The sequence below is a fragment of the Mustela lutreola genome, chromosome 12 (genome assembly GCF_030435805.1).
Source record: "Mustela lutreola isolate mMusLut2 chromosome 12, mMusLut2.pri, whole genome shotgun sequence".
Classification (NCBI taxonomy): Eukaryota; Metazoa; Chordata; class Mammalia; order Carnivora; family Mustelidae; genus Mustela; species Mustela lutreola.
Window position 1 is genome coordinate 27307518 of NC_081301.1, and position 15292 is coordinate 27322809.

General features: G+C 35.1%; 1 protein-coding gene across 1 annotated transcript; it reads left to right on the forward strand.

Moving 5' to 3' along the window:
* The first annotated feature begins 13773 nt into the window (after positions 1–13773).
* On the forward strand, positions 13774–14730 carry LOC131812619 (olfactory receptor 13C2). The gene has a single exon (XM_059142384.1). The coding sequence runs from the start codon at positions 13774–13776 to the stop codon at positions 14728–14730; it is 957 nt and encodes a 318-aa protein (XP_058998367.1).
* Positions 14731–15292: the final 562 nt, after the last annotated feature.

Consider the following 15292-nt stretch of genomic DNA (forward strand, 5'->3'; position numbering starts at 1 on the left):
ATGGAAAAGGTCTTGAATTGTGAACACACTGGACATTGTTGAAACTTTAGAATTATGTTAGAATTTTGGTTAATTTTACTTTTTTATAGTTTCATATATTATTTAATTTTAATTTAATTTAATTTTTTGATGACATACAGCTTTACAGTATCATTACATGCTCATTAGAGAGAATTTGCAAGATACAGGACAGTAATGTGAGGAAAATAAAGAGATCACCTATTATTCTAACACTAGGAGATGGCTACTTTCAATCATTTTGAACAATATCTTCCATATTCTATATATATTGCAGTTTTGGAATTGGATATTATATGTCATTTTATGTTCACTTTTTTACATAGTCCTATTTCATAAGCATCACTTCATCAAATCTTTCAAAATAAAGAAGCAGCTCTTTTTTGTGTGTGAAAAAAGCAAATCAGAAAGACCCCCAAATACTATACCCACATTCTCCAGTGGAGAGCCTTGTGTTGTAGTTTCACACTAATCTCAAAATCCTCCTAAGTCTTTAGAGACTATTTTCTTGCTCAATACTTGGAATGTTTTTCTGTATAACTAAGGGTGCTAAGCATTTGGGACTATCGAGGGAATGGATAAATGGACCTTAAGGGTAGAGCCTATGCAATAAATTAGGATATCCTTGTTTTATCTCCTTTCTATGTTTCAGCTTACATGTTAGCTCTAGCATAAAGAAAATTTTACAAAATTAAAACTGGGTTAGGAAAGCAGTCTACTGGTCTAGATAATAATGTGGACAAGTGTTCGGTTGGATGGGGTCATACCTGTGCCCATTTAGAAGAAGCCACATTTCTTTGATATCCTGAGGTCATTCCAATATTTTCCAAAACTTAGAAGAAGCTCTAAGTTCTTGATTTTTGGTGTAGGCCTGCATCAATGTCTTGTCTCTGTTACTAATAACTTTGTGACCTTAGTAATCTGAGGTCTGAGTAGAAGATTGAGGGATGTCAGACAGGATGTGACATTATCTCAATTTTCCTTGGCTTTCTTCTCAAATTTTTACTCTATTTGAAGAACATTTCTAATTTACAGGGGAGAGAGTGTGTGTTCAGGAGTGAGGCACATTCTAGGAAATCCATTTGGCTGGATAAATTTTACATTGATGGAACAGTGAATTCAGAGGATGTTGGACATTAACGTGTTTTACATAGGCAAATAAATATTTTTGGGATTTGGGTATATATTAATGTCACTTTTCCAAATTCAATTTTAATTTTAGTGGCAGGAATACCAGTCATAAACTCTTTTTAATTATCTCCAGCTTCAATCATAGTTATTCACAGATTAAATCTGATGACAAAGTCTATTATGACTATTGATGTATCAGTTTCACACCTTGGTGAAATACACTATAAAAACCTATTAGTTTCCATATACATTCTCATAGGACTTTTTTCTCCTTAAGAGTTTCAGGTAGGTGGAAAACCTCTGGAGTCAAGCATATTGTATTTGACCTATAGGCCATCTTGGATACTCAGACTCTACTTTTGTTTTTTTCTCAGAGCCTAAAATCAACTGCTTCCATGCTTTTTGGGGTGACAGATCTAGGTTTTGGTCTTATATCAGACTTACAAATTTTTTATAGAAAATTAAAGCAAGTAGAAAATTAAAAAAATATATATTTATTTGACACAGAGCTAGGGAGAGAGAAAGACAGAGAGCAAGAACAAGCAAGGGGAGCAGCAGGCAGTGGAGAAGCAGGCTCCCCACTGAGCAAGGAACCCCGTGTGGGGCTCCAGCCCCGGGCCCTGGGATCTTGACCTGAGCCAAAGGCAGCTGCTTAACCAACTGAGCCACCCAGGCGCCCCAAGTAGAAATTCTAATATGTATATTTCTTCCCATAGGAAAAGACCAGGAGTGTTTTCTCTCTCTCAGCATTGTAGAATAAAGGTCTGAAGGTCTGAAGAAAAAAAAGGCGAGTCATTTGTCTTGATGTACCCATGTGTTTACATTTGCTGGGCAAATATGTTATCACTACATGTCCTGGAAATTGTCTTGATTCTGAGTCACTTGTCATTTATACTTCCATAATACACTAAACCGTCATTTTAGTTACAGCAGTTATCCCCTTTTATTGAAATCATGTGATTATATTTTTCTCATTACCTATTGGACAGGTAGAGACTGAGTCTTGGGCATTTTTATATTCACAGATATTCTTACTATCATCTTCATTGAGTAGGTGTGCAACAAGTGTCATGTAAACAGAGGTTATCAGAAAATATAAAGCACCAAATAGAAACATGGGTAAAAGACATGAGTACATTGGAGAACAATGTGGAGATTCCTTAAGAAATTAAAAATAGATCTTCCCTATGATCCTGCAATTGCACTACTGGGTATTTACCCCAAAGATACAGATGTAGTAGAAAGAAGGGCCATCTGTACCCCAATGTTTATAGCAGCAATGGCCACGGTCGCCAAACTGTGGAAAGAACCAAGATGCCCTTCAACGGACGAATGGATAAGGAAGATGTGGTCCATATACACTATGGAGTATTATGCCTCCATCAGAAAGGATGAATACCCAACTTTTGTATCAACATGGATGGGACTGGAAGAGATTATGCTGAGTGAAATAAGTCAAACAGAGAGAGTCAATTATCATATGGTTTCACTTATTTGTGGAGCATAACAAATAACACGGAGGACATGGGGAGATGGAGAGGAGAAGGGAATTGAGGGAAATTGGAGGGGGAGATGAACCATGGGAGACTATGGACTATGAAAAACAACCTGAGGGTTTTGAAGGGGCGGGGGTGGGAGGTTGGGGGAGCCAGGTGGTGGATATTATGGAGGGCACACATTGCATGCAGCACTGGGTGTGGTGCAAAAACAATGAATTCTGTTATGCTGAAAAGAAATTTTTTAAAAAAGTAAAAAAAAAAGACATGAGTACAGAACACATATAAAAGAAAATATTAAAACATACACTATTCCATCAGCAGATGAATGGATCAAGAAGATGTGGTATATATACACAATGGAATACTATGCAGCCATCAAAAGAAATGAAATCTTGCCATTTGCGACAACATGGATGGAACTAGAGGGTATCATGCTTAGCGAAATAAGTCAAGCAGAGAAAGACAACTATCATATGATCTCCCTGATATGAGGAAGTGGTGATGCAACATGGGGGCTTAAGTGGGTACGAGAAGAATAAATGAAACAAGATGGGATTGGGAGGGAGACAAACCATAAGTGACTCTTAATTTCACAAAACAAACTGAGGGTTGCTGGGGGGAGGGGGTTTGGGAGAAGGGGGTGGGATTATGGACATTGGGGAGGGTATGTGCTTTGGTGAGTGCTGTGAAGTGTGTAAACCTGGTGATTCACAGACCTGTACCCCTGAGGATAAAAATATATGTTTATAAAAAATAAAAAATTAAAAAAAACATACACTCAAGTTAAATTTCTCTAGTAATTAAAAATTTCACTTAAAGCAATGATGAGATACTATTTTTATGTCCTTTAGATTAGAAAAAAGAAACCCTAAGCTATTTGTCAGTATTCAGTGATGATAAGAGCAAGAAAAAATCGGCAACACTGTAACACTGGTGGGAGCATAAATTAGTGTTACCTTTTAGATTCATAAGAATTTTCATTTATTTTGATGAAATCAAAGACAGAATTTAAATGTTCTGGATTCTATTTTAACAAAATAATTTGAACTTGTTTTGTTAAAATATTTCATTTATGAAGGAATTTGAAGTTGTTTCCATAAGTAAAATGAACTTATTTTGTTATTTCAGTAACTTGAACTTATTTTGTTAAAAATAAATTTAAAGAGGCTCCTGGGGGCCTCAGTTGTTTAAGCATCTGACTGTTCAATTCAGCATAGGTCGTAATCTTTTTTTTTTAAAGATTTTTATTTATTTATTTGACAGAGAGAGATCACAAGTAGGCAGAAAGGCAGGCAGAGAGAGAGGAAGGGAAGCAGGCTCCCTTCTGAGCAGAGAGCCCGATGTGGGACTTGATCCCAGGACCCTGAGATCATGACCCGAGCCAAAGGCAGCAGATTAACCGACTGAGCCACCCAGGCGTCCCCCCCCCCTTTTTTAAAGATTTTTATTTATTTAAGCATGGGTCATAATCTTGATCAAGCCCAACGTCTGCCTCCACACTCAGCCAGTTCTTTCCCTCTCTGTCTGCCCCCCCCCCCCAAATAAATAAATCTTGAAAAAAATTTTTAAAAGATCATTCAAAAGTATCTAGCTTTAAGGTGTGTCCTTGGATGCTCAGAAGAGCAAATGATTTTAGCTTGATTTATTATATTTTTTAAATCTTTTTTTAAAGTAGGCTCCATGCCCAGTGTAGAGCCCAATGTGGGGCTTGAACTCATGACCCTGACATCTAGACCTGGGCTAAGATTAACCGACTGAGCCACACAAGCCACCCTATTACATGTTTTATAATGAAAATCAGGCTCCTTTCTGAACTATGGTTATCACTAAGTTGTTTAGTTATAATTTATTTTCAACCTCGTTTTTTAAACCTTTATGTATTACCTGACTATATCTTTTCCTTTCTTGCCTAATCTTTTCCCGTCTTCCTTCCTTCAAGAAAAGAAAATTCTTCCTTCTTTTAAGAGTGTGTATTTCTTTAGGAATATTTGCAATGTAAAATATATTTATTAAAAAAGTCAACTTTTACTAGAAGCTAAATTATAAAGTAAACTTAAAATTGTAAACCTGGTGATTCACAGACCTGTACCCCTGGGGATAAAAATATATGTTTATAAAAAATAAAAAATTAAAAAAAATTGTATAGGAAATAATCCATACTTCTAAAATGGTTGAGTGTGAGTGTGCACATGTATGCATTTGTGTGTGTGTATGTGTGTTTGTATATGTGTAAGAGAGAAGGAGAAAGATGGAAAGATTGAGAGATAATTCAGCTGGGAAATTTTGATGACAATACATGAGCTCCTTTATGATTTTTGTGTGAAACAGAGTAATAGGCCTCCTGTAATTAGGTCTTTAGGGCTTTATTTCTGAAGTCTCATACATTTTATCCATATTTCATTCATGAAGCAATTTAATGTTGTACACAAAGATTTAGAGAAGTCCTTAAGAACATTTAAATTGTGTCTAAAAGCACGGAGCTGATTCTTTAGTTATTTGCGGGTCTCCACAATGGGACAGTATTTCAATCTAGGCTTCATGGGCACATTGCCCCGTTCCTGAAATTAACGGCTGTTAATTTTCTTCCTTTTTTTTTTTTTTTTAAATAGAGGAATATAATGGTGCTTCCTTTGATCTAGAAGAATTTATCTCCATAATCACGCTTGTAACAATCATGTTTCTACAAATGTCAAACAATCAAAGAATTTCTATGACAAAATGATTACTCACCAGGAACTGCCTCTTTGGAGCCTCAGCTACTAATGAGGAGTTATAAGGATTGGCTGCCAATAGAAAAACGATGAAATTATCTGTTGTTGCTGCAACCTAGAAGGATAGGCAGTGTCTGGTTTGAAGGTAAATTACTGCAAAGACAGGAAACAAACTCATCATCTATAAGCAAGAATTGGACTGATGGGTGAAAGGTGCCAAGTTTGAAAATGGAATTTTTTCTTCACTGAGAAGAGACTGTTAGAAATAGAGTTTAGAGCTCTATTCACTGAGATGTAGTGGGGAAGAAAGAGCTTTAAGACCAAAAGAACACTTCTGCATGCAAAAGCCATTGTGCAACAACAAACTGAAAGGAATTTGCCCAGCAGGTATTAATTACTTTTTATTAATGTGTAGCTTTTTAGTGCATTACAAAGTATTTGGACACCATTACCTACTTGAGCTAATTGAGGCTCACTACAGGGTTTATAGTAGACTATGTGTTCTGTACTATAAAATTAATAACAAGTCTTCCTTGGTTCCCTAGCAATACTCAGTTCTATTTGGTTCAGTCAACGGATAACAAGGTGAACTATATGCCAGGTTCTGTTCTTTATACAGAGATTACATATGAGGAGGATACTATGACCAATTTGGATTAAAAAAAAAAAAACCTGAACATTATAATTTCCCGAGACCTGAAAAAGATAATTTACTAAAACTGTGTGTAGCCAGAAAGAGACCTGCTTGGGCATTATTCTATGCAGCATTGGTGTTTGCATGCAGTATTAGTGACTATTTTGAATATTTGTTTTTCAATCATGAGGTTATAGTTGTAAAAGTGAGTAACTTTTCTTTCTTTTTATGTTAAGAGGCTTGTTAAAGTGTTAAAATAGTCTTAGTAAAAAAAAGTTAGTCATACGTTTTAAGACAAGGAACACCCTGGTATCTTACTAGAACCCTATTTTTTTGTGGAGTGAATTAAATTTGATATAAGATTTTTTGGATGATTTTTCCTTTTTGGTACCTAATTTGCTGGTTTCCAGAGGCTGAGAGTGAGTGCGATAAAGTGTATTAGAATTTGTATGTAGGATGAAAATTATACCATCTGTTAGAATGCTGTGTGTGATCTGATTAAGCTTTTAAGCTACATATACCTGATCTTATGGAAAGAAATGATGACTATTTCAGAGATGTAAAAAGGGTGTAACAGAGAGAAGAAATTAACAAAGAGGCATGAAGGAAACAACTAACAATGGGATTCACTGTTGTACTAATTGAATTACATATACCAGCTCATTTAATCTTATCAACAAATAACAGGGTTAGGTGTTTTTGTCTTCATTCTATAGCTAGGAATGGTGATGGTCAGAAACATGCCTAGGCCATCTAGTTAATAGGGGGTAGAGATGGCATTTGACCTTAGCCTGCTTCCAAGGCCTCTGTTCTTGGCAATATTATGAAATGTGCTTGATAGAATACATGGCATGGAGATAGCTAATGGAATTTACAGAGATCATTTTTATAGGTGTGCATATAATCTCTACTACTCAAAAATCACTCGTGTATCTAATACCCTTTAGGATCTCAAGTGGTTCGAGACTTAACCCAGAAAATCTGAAAAACTCTTTAAAATGAAAATCTTATAAAAAGTTAAAGAATTTTAAAATCTGTGGAAAAGAGGAGTTTAGAATAGGAAAATCAGATTGGGCTTTGGGTGATCCCAAGGAGGCTAATTATGTCCTGGAAAAAAAAAAAAGTTAAGTAGACAAAAGCTTCTGAAAAGGGAGGACTCTTGGGTCATGAGAATGGAACAAGAATAATAGCGAGCGTTTATTGAGCTGTAATTTTGTTTGAGGACTTTTACTAGCTCATCAAAGCAGTAATGCATTTAATGGAAAGGAAATGACATTGGATAGAAGAACAGATCCTTAATCAGGTCAAAGAATAGCTTAGAGCCTGATGGTAGAACTGGAGATGGTTATGGGCCTGGAAATCCTTATGATACTAGGTAAAGGGTCCTGAGTATTGAGAATGTAACTTTATGTAAAGTATCTTTGAGTCTTCAATTCCCATCTAGTATATAATACTGAACAAGTTAGAATAATTTTCAAACATACAGGGTTTGAAAATTATTTTAACTTTACTATAAAACTGTGATCACCAAGATAGCATGGTACTGGCATAAAAACAGACACATAGACCAGTGGAACAGAGTAGATAGCCCAGATATGGACCCTCAACTCTATGGGCAAATAATCTTCGACAAAACAGGAAACAATATATAATGGAAAAAAGACAGTCTCTTCAATAAATGGTGCTGGGAAAACTGGACAGCTATATGTAGAAGAATGAAACTCGACCATTCTCTTACACTATACACAAAGATAAACTCAAAATGGATAAAAGACCTCAACGTAAGACAGGAATACATCAGAATCCTAGAGGAGAACATAGGCAGTAATTTCTTCAATATCAGCTACAGCAACTTCTTTAAAGATATGTCTCTAAAGGCAAAGGAAACAAAAGCAAAAATAAACTTTTGAGACTTCATCAAAATCAAAAGCTTCTGCACAGCAAAGGAAACAGTCAAGAAAACAGGCAACCCACGGAATGGGAGAAGATATTTGCAAATGACAGTACAGACAAAAGGTTGATATTCAGGATCTATGAAGAACTCCTCAAACTCAACACACACAAAACAGACAATCATATCAACAAGTGGGCAGAAGATATGAACAGACACTTCTCCAAGGAAGACATACAAATGGCTATCAGACACATGAAAAAATGTTCATCATCGCTAGCCATCAGGGAGATTCAAATCAAAACCACATTGAGATATCACCTTAGACCAGTTAGAATGGCCCAAATTAGCAAGACAGGAAACAACATGTGTTGCAGGGGATGTGGAGAAAAGGGAACCCTCTTCCACTGTTGGTGGGAATGCAAGTTGGTGCAGCCACTTTGGAGAACAGTGTGAAGATTCCTCAAGAAATTAAAAATAGAGCTTCCCTATGACCCTGCAATTGCACTACTGGGTATTTACCCCAAAGATACAGATGTAGTAGAAAGAAGGGCCATCTGTACCCCAATGTTTATAGCAGCAATGGCCACGGTCGCCAAACTGTGGAAAGAACCAAGATGCCCTTCAACGGACGAATGGATAAGGAAGATGTGGTCCATATACACTATGGAGTATTATGCCTCCATCAGAAAGGATGAATACCCAACTTTTGTATCAACATGGATGGGACTGGAAGAGATTATGCTGAGTGAAATAAGTCAAACAGAGAGAGTCAATTATCATATGGTTTCACTTATTTGTGGAGCATAAGGAATAACACGGAGGACAAGGGGATTTAGAGAGGAGAAGGGAGTTGGGGGAAGTTAGAAGGGGAGGTGAACCATGAGAGACTATGGACTCAGAAAAACAATTTGAGGGTTTTGAAGCGGCAGCGGGTGGGAGGTTGGGGGAACCAGGTGGTGGGTATTAGAGAGGGCATGGATTGCTTGGAGCACTGGGTGTGGTGCAAAAACAAGGAATACTGTTATGCTGAAAATTAAACAACAACAACAACAACAACAACAAATATACAGGGTTGTGTCCTATGGCAGGAGATAGTTTGATAGTTTGATAGTTTGATATATTATACCACTAGAAAAGTGAATGAAAGGTGAATCTCAAAAGCTTAAATGTTGTTTGTTGTATGAATATGTTGTTTATTTTATGAATAAGCAATATAGTCATAAAGTGCCAAAATTTTGAAAAGTACTAAAAGAGGTATAGTATATAGCCTACCTTCCACTCCTGTTAATAAGCTCATAAGCTATCCATTTCCTTTTCTGGAGATAACTATTCTTTTTTCTTTTTCTAAAGATATTCTATGTGTGAGCAAAATGTGTTTATGTATATGTATCACACGTATATATATACTCTTTTTTTACACAAATGTTAGTGTGTCATATATACTGAACATTACTTTTTCAATTGCTATTTCTTATTTGAAAAGATTGATTGATTGACTTTAGAGAGAGAGCATGTGAAAGTGAGTGGAGTGGGGCAAGGGTGGCGCGGGTGCGGAGGGAGTAAGAATTTGAACCAGACTCTACACTGAGTACAGAGCCCAATGCAGGGCTTGATCCCACGATTCTGAGATCACCACCTGAGCTGAAACCAAGAGTCAGACACTTAACTGACTGAGCCTCCCAGGTGCCACTCCACTTAATATTTCTTAAAGATCTTTCCACATCAATACATAAAAAGCCCCATGTTCTTTTTGACAGCAGAATAGTATTGCATTATTTCTATGTCCCCTTTTCCTGGGCATTTGAATTTTTTATGCATCTATTAATACAAACAGTACTTTAATGAATCAATGTATATGTAAATCACTTTATTCATGTGCCAGGCATAACTGATGAGGATTACCTAGAAGTAAATCTGTGGCCAAAGTTTACATGTATGCTTTGGTGATTTTTATAAATATTGCCAAATTGTCCTCCTCAGAAGATGTACTAATTTGTGTATCCACTGAGAATGTGCAGGAGTTTCTGTCTCCTCACCCTTAGGCAGCAAGTCATTAGAGGTGACACCATGCTTTGTCTCTATGAGATACCAGTGCATAGCCACCTAAAAGAATGGATCACAGAGATGTTAGGAAAATTCTCAGGTCTCTCTATGATTTTGGTCCCTGAGTTTCTTAAAAACTTTTTTCAGAATAGAAACATACATATATGTATATATATAATTTATATATATGTTTATATATATACACCTTTATATATAGTTTTTATTATCTAAACTTTAATGTACCAACTAACATAAAGATGTCAATTAATAGGCACAATTCATATATACATATGTATGTATATGACTAATAAATATTTTTTACTGATAAACTTATTATAGGTCATACATATATTTGTTGTATATAATATGTAACTATGTACTGTATATCATATACTATTATGTATATTATATCCTTAGGCTATAGTCTTAGATGTAGAATTTGGTGGAAAATTATGCATTATAATAATTTATGCAATTAAAAAAAAAGGAAGTTATTTGATGATCTATAAGAATTTAGATAATATATTACATTTTCATCTGAGGAAAATTCTGCAAATGTACTCTAACAGAACCAAAATGTGAATTAAAATACAGTCCTGAAGATTCAGAATAGAAGAGAAAGAGAAGGGGGAAGAACTGATGGTGATCAATGAGTAGGTATATAGAGAGGTAAATACATTGATAAAAACTGTCCAAATATGTAATTGTAAGAGCTGATAGAGAACTCTCAAAAAGATGCATTGTAAGGAAATTATAAACACGTCTACATTATCTCACTATTTGTGAATTTGAGGATACAGACAGAGGAATAAAAGTATTCTTGCAGTTCTGTCTTCATTTAGTGTTTGAAGGATAACTTAGGATATTAGACAATACTCTAGTGGAAAAATAGTTAATTTTATGAACAAAATGTTGGTTCTTATAAGTCAAATTATGAGCATGGTGAAAGAGAAGGAATCTACATACGGAATGCCAAAAGTGAGTAGAGTGTTCAAGTTAATGAAAACAAATAGTAAATGACACCTTAACTAATGAAAATAAGTAACTAGAAAAAAAGAGAATGCAGTAATGCAAAATAAATAAATAATAAAAATTAAGTGTATGGAAAGAAAGTAATGAAGTTCATTAATAATTGTATTTTTATTTTTTATTTTTTAAAAATTTTATTTATTTATTTGACAGACAGAGATCACAAGTAGGCAGAGGGGCAGGCAGTGAGAGAGGGGGAAGCAAGTTCCTCACTGAGCAGAGAGCCCAATGCGGTGCTCCATCTCAAGACCCTGGGATCATGACCCGAGCTGAAGGCAGAGGCTTTAACACACTGAGCCACCCAGGTGCCCCAATAATTGTATTTTTAAAGTGAATGGACTGGATGCTGTCATGAAAGACAGAGACTGTAAAAGGAGATTGAAAACATTTTTTAAAAAAATTTTATTTATTTTTAAATTTCTTTTCAGTGTTCCAGAATGAAATTTAAACCCAGATATATGTTACTTATAAGTAGTATACGCAACAAAGTGAGAAAGAAAGGTTGAAAATAAAGGGATGCCCAAGAGCAGGCAAAAGCAAACTAAAAGAAGGCAGGAATGTAATAGCAATATCATAAAAGTGGAATTTAAACTACAAAACATGATAAAGACAGGTCAATTAATAATACTACCAATGATTTAGACTATGAGGGTGAAAACTCTGTCAGCCATAATTAGGGTATGCATCCCAAGTGGATTCTTTTTCACTCAGCCTGCTGGTTATGTCCCGAGTTAGTCTTACTCCTTCTGCTTATGTGTTCTGTAACCTTAATAGAGTGCTGTCCATTGTAAATTCCTAATAAAGACTTGTTAAATTAAAAAAATAATAATAATATTGACAATTTATACAAAGTATCGGCTATAAACAACACAGAAGCTAAGCATATTAAAAAATTCCTAGCTATATGAGCAGAATGTGCTTACAGATATTTATATAGAATCAATTAAATATAGATGACAAAATAATTATATCACAGATTTGAATAACACATTAAATAAACTTGATTATATGTATACATGTATGCATGTATTATGTAACTATATAATCATATATGTTTCCCCAAGAGAATTAAAATTTTTTGTTAGTATTTACAACATGGATCAAGTAATTGACTGCCAAAATCTCCGTAACTAGAGAATTACATGTTATGTTGTCTTATAATAAAAACTAAAAAAATTAACAAAAATCAAACACAAATATCCAATGACTAGGTGTGCAGAGAATATACACTTGGATAGCTGTTGGCTATCCAGGTGTATATGGATATATTAACTTTTCATTGTAGCCAATGAAAAGAACATTTTATGTCAAAATCTAAGTTTTTAAGAAAACTAAGTATTTTAAGGGCATTAATCAGAGCTAGAAATAGAAAAGAAAGAGGAAATATTAAGGAATTTAGTTCTTGTTTCATGAAATTAGAAAATTCCAGATAACCTTTAAAAATTTACAAACAAAACTTGTTAAGAAAACAAGAAAAAAAGTGGAAAGGATATTTTGATCCAAAAGCCCCCCTCCCCTTTTTTTGAGAAGAACTATGATATAGGAAAACCCTTTGTGAGACTAAAATAGAAAAAAAATCACTTAAGGATAGTAATGGAAAAGAAAATAGAACTTCTCACAAGGGAAATTACAGATTATAAGGATCAAATGCAACTCTATGACAGCAAATTGTAGGAAAATATCAAGTATCAAAACGAACTTCTCTCAAATCACTATGTTGAAGTCTTGCTTCTTTCTAACAGTCACCTTTCCTTGGTCCAGTATTTCTTTTGAAACATTAGTACTGTCAATTAGATTAAAAGGTGTTCTAGTCTTTGAGCCAAGTTCTCTGCAGATTGAAAAATTAAGAATTTATACTATGCAGCCATACAGCTGAGGTTTAACTCTTAGTTCTACTGTTTACTTAGCTGTATGACTTTAGGCAAATTACTTGACTTTTCTGTGCTTTATTTTCCTCCTCTATTATTAAAGATGATGAGGCTGATCACAGTAATTGCCTAATAGGTTTGCTCTTCAGACTAAATAGGTAATGCACAAAGCAAACCATTAGTAAGGGATTGACACAGTGAGAAATGTTAGTCATTCTTTTGTCTTTCATTTTGTTTCTTTAGCCAACAAATATTTTTGAACAACTGTCTCTGATTCCACTTTATCATAGGTATTGGGACTATCGATGTAAATAATAAGAGTACCTACCTTTATCAAGTTTACATGCTACTATGCAAGAGAGATGGTGATCATAATATTATAATTTCAAGGAGTGACAAGATCATTGGTTTATTGTGTGGTGCTTTGTATTCAGTAAATATGGTTTATTATTTAGTTACACATAATACAATGTTAATTTTTATTATAACCTCTAGTTTACGTGTGAGATGATAAATATGGCAAAAAGCCTACGCTTTATTAAGGAAGACTTAGGCTTGAATCTTACTTAGCTGTGCTTTATATTTACTTTTAGTCAAGTTTATTTAATATTTACACTTTAGTTTATCTATCTGTAGACTGTGGATGATAATAGCTCTCTCTCAGCACTGTGATGAGATTCAGTAAATTACATGCTGTATTGTGTGTGGCTAAAAACATGCAAGTTTCCTCTTCCCGCCCCCCTCTTTATTCATATCTTACCTCTCTTTGGTTCACTTTTATTTACTTTTTTTTTTGTTTTTTTCTTTCCCTTTTTCCTTAAAATTTTTTTTTCTCTCTGGGAGTATGGTATTTATAAACTGGTACACATTTGAAAGTAATCATAATGAGTCACATATTTTGTTTTAAAAAATTCTAATGTCTTACAGGTAAAACAGAAACAGTGCAATGGAATGGGAAAATCAAACCATTCTGGTGGAATTCTTCTTAAAGGGGCTTTCTGGTTACCCAAGTCTTGAGCTCCTCTTTTTTGTGCTAATCTTAATAATGTATGTTGTCATCCTTCTGGGCAATGGCACCCTTATTTTAATCAGCATCTTGGACTCCCACCTTCACACGCCTATGTACTTCTTCCTGGGGAACCTCTCCTTCTTGGACATCTGCTACACCAGCACCTCCATTCCCTCCACGCTGGTGAGCTTCCTCTCAGAGAGAAAGACCATCTCCTTCTCTGGCTGTGCGGTGCAGATGTTCCTTGGCCTGGCCATGGGGACAACAGAGTGTGTGCTCCTGGGCATGATGGCCTTTGACCGGTATGTGGCTATCTGCAACCCCCTAAGATACCCTGTCATCATGAGCAAGGATTCCTTTGTGCCCATGGCAGCTGGGTCCTGGATCATAGGAGTCATCAACTCTGCAGTACAAACTGTGTTTGTAGTACGATTGCCTTTCTGTAGGAATAACGTCATCAATCACTTCTCCTGTGAAATTCTGGCTGTCATGAAACTGGCCTGTGCTGACATCTCAGGCAATGAGTTCATCATGCTTGTGGCCACAACATTGTTTATATTGACACCACTGTTATTAATTATTATCTCTTATACATTAATCATTATAAGCATCCTCAAAATTCGCTCTTCTGAGGGGAGAAGCAAAGTCTTCTCCACCTGCTCAGCCCACCTGACTGTGGTGATAATATTCTATGGAACCATTCTCTTCATGTACATGAAGCCCAAGTCTAAAGAGACACTTAATTCAGTTGAGTTGGATGCTACTGACAAACTTATATCTCTGTTCTATGGGGTTATGACTCCCATGATGAATCCTTTAATCTATAGTCTTAGGAACAAGGATGTGAAGGAGGCAGTTAAACACCTACTGAGAAGAAATGTGTTTAACAAGTAAATTGGAAAGGGACCAGTAATTTTTATAATTGCAATGTGGAAATCAATTAGAGAAACCGAAGAGCCAAACAGATAGATTCTTGCAGCTATGTCAAATTCATCTCTCAAAGCTCTCAAGCTCTCAAGTATTACTTGGCTGCAGTCATAATGAAAATAAGTAAATAAATGCCCATGTTTTAGGAGTCGATTGTAGTTTGTTCTTGTTCTTGTTGTTGAAGAGCTTGATTTTAAGGGCAAGTAGAGGGGTTGTATAATAATGAGAGAGATTTCCAGACAAAAGTTAAGCTTGTATTAAAATCATAAATTTTTTTTAAATAACATTATTTCCAAAACCAATTTCATGCTTTATTACTTTCTTTATAAGACAAAATGAAAATTGGTTTCAGATTTTTAAAACTCAGTTAAAATTAAGAATTTACAGTACTGTGATTACTAGAAGAATCTGATTTACCTGGAGTCTATTCAGATATATAATGCTGATTCTCCTCTATGTAGTTGTATACTCTTAAACCTTTTGGTTCTAGAATAGTATTATATTTTTAAAACTTTTTGTTCTCTCCACC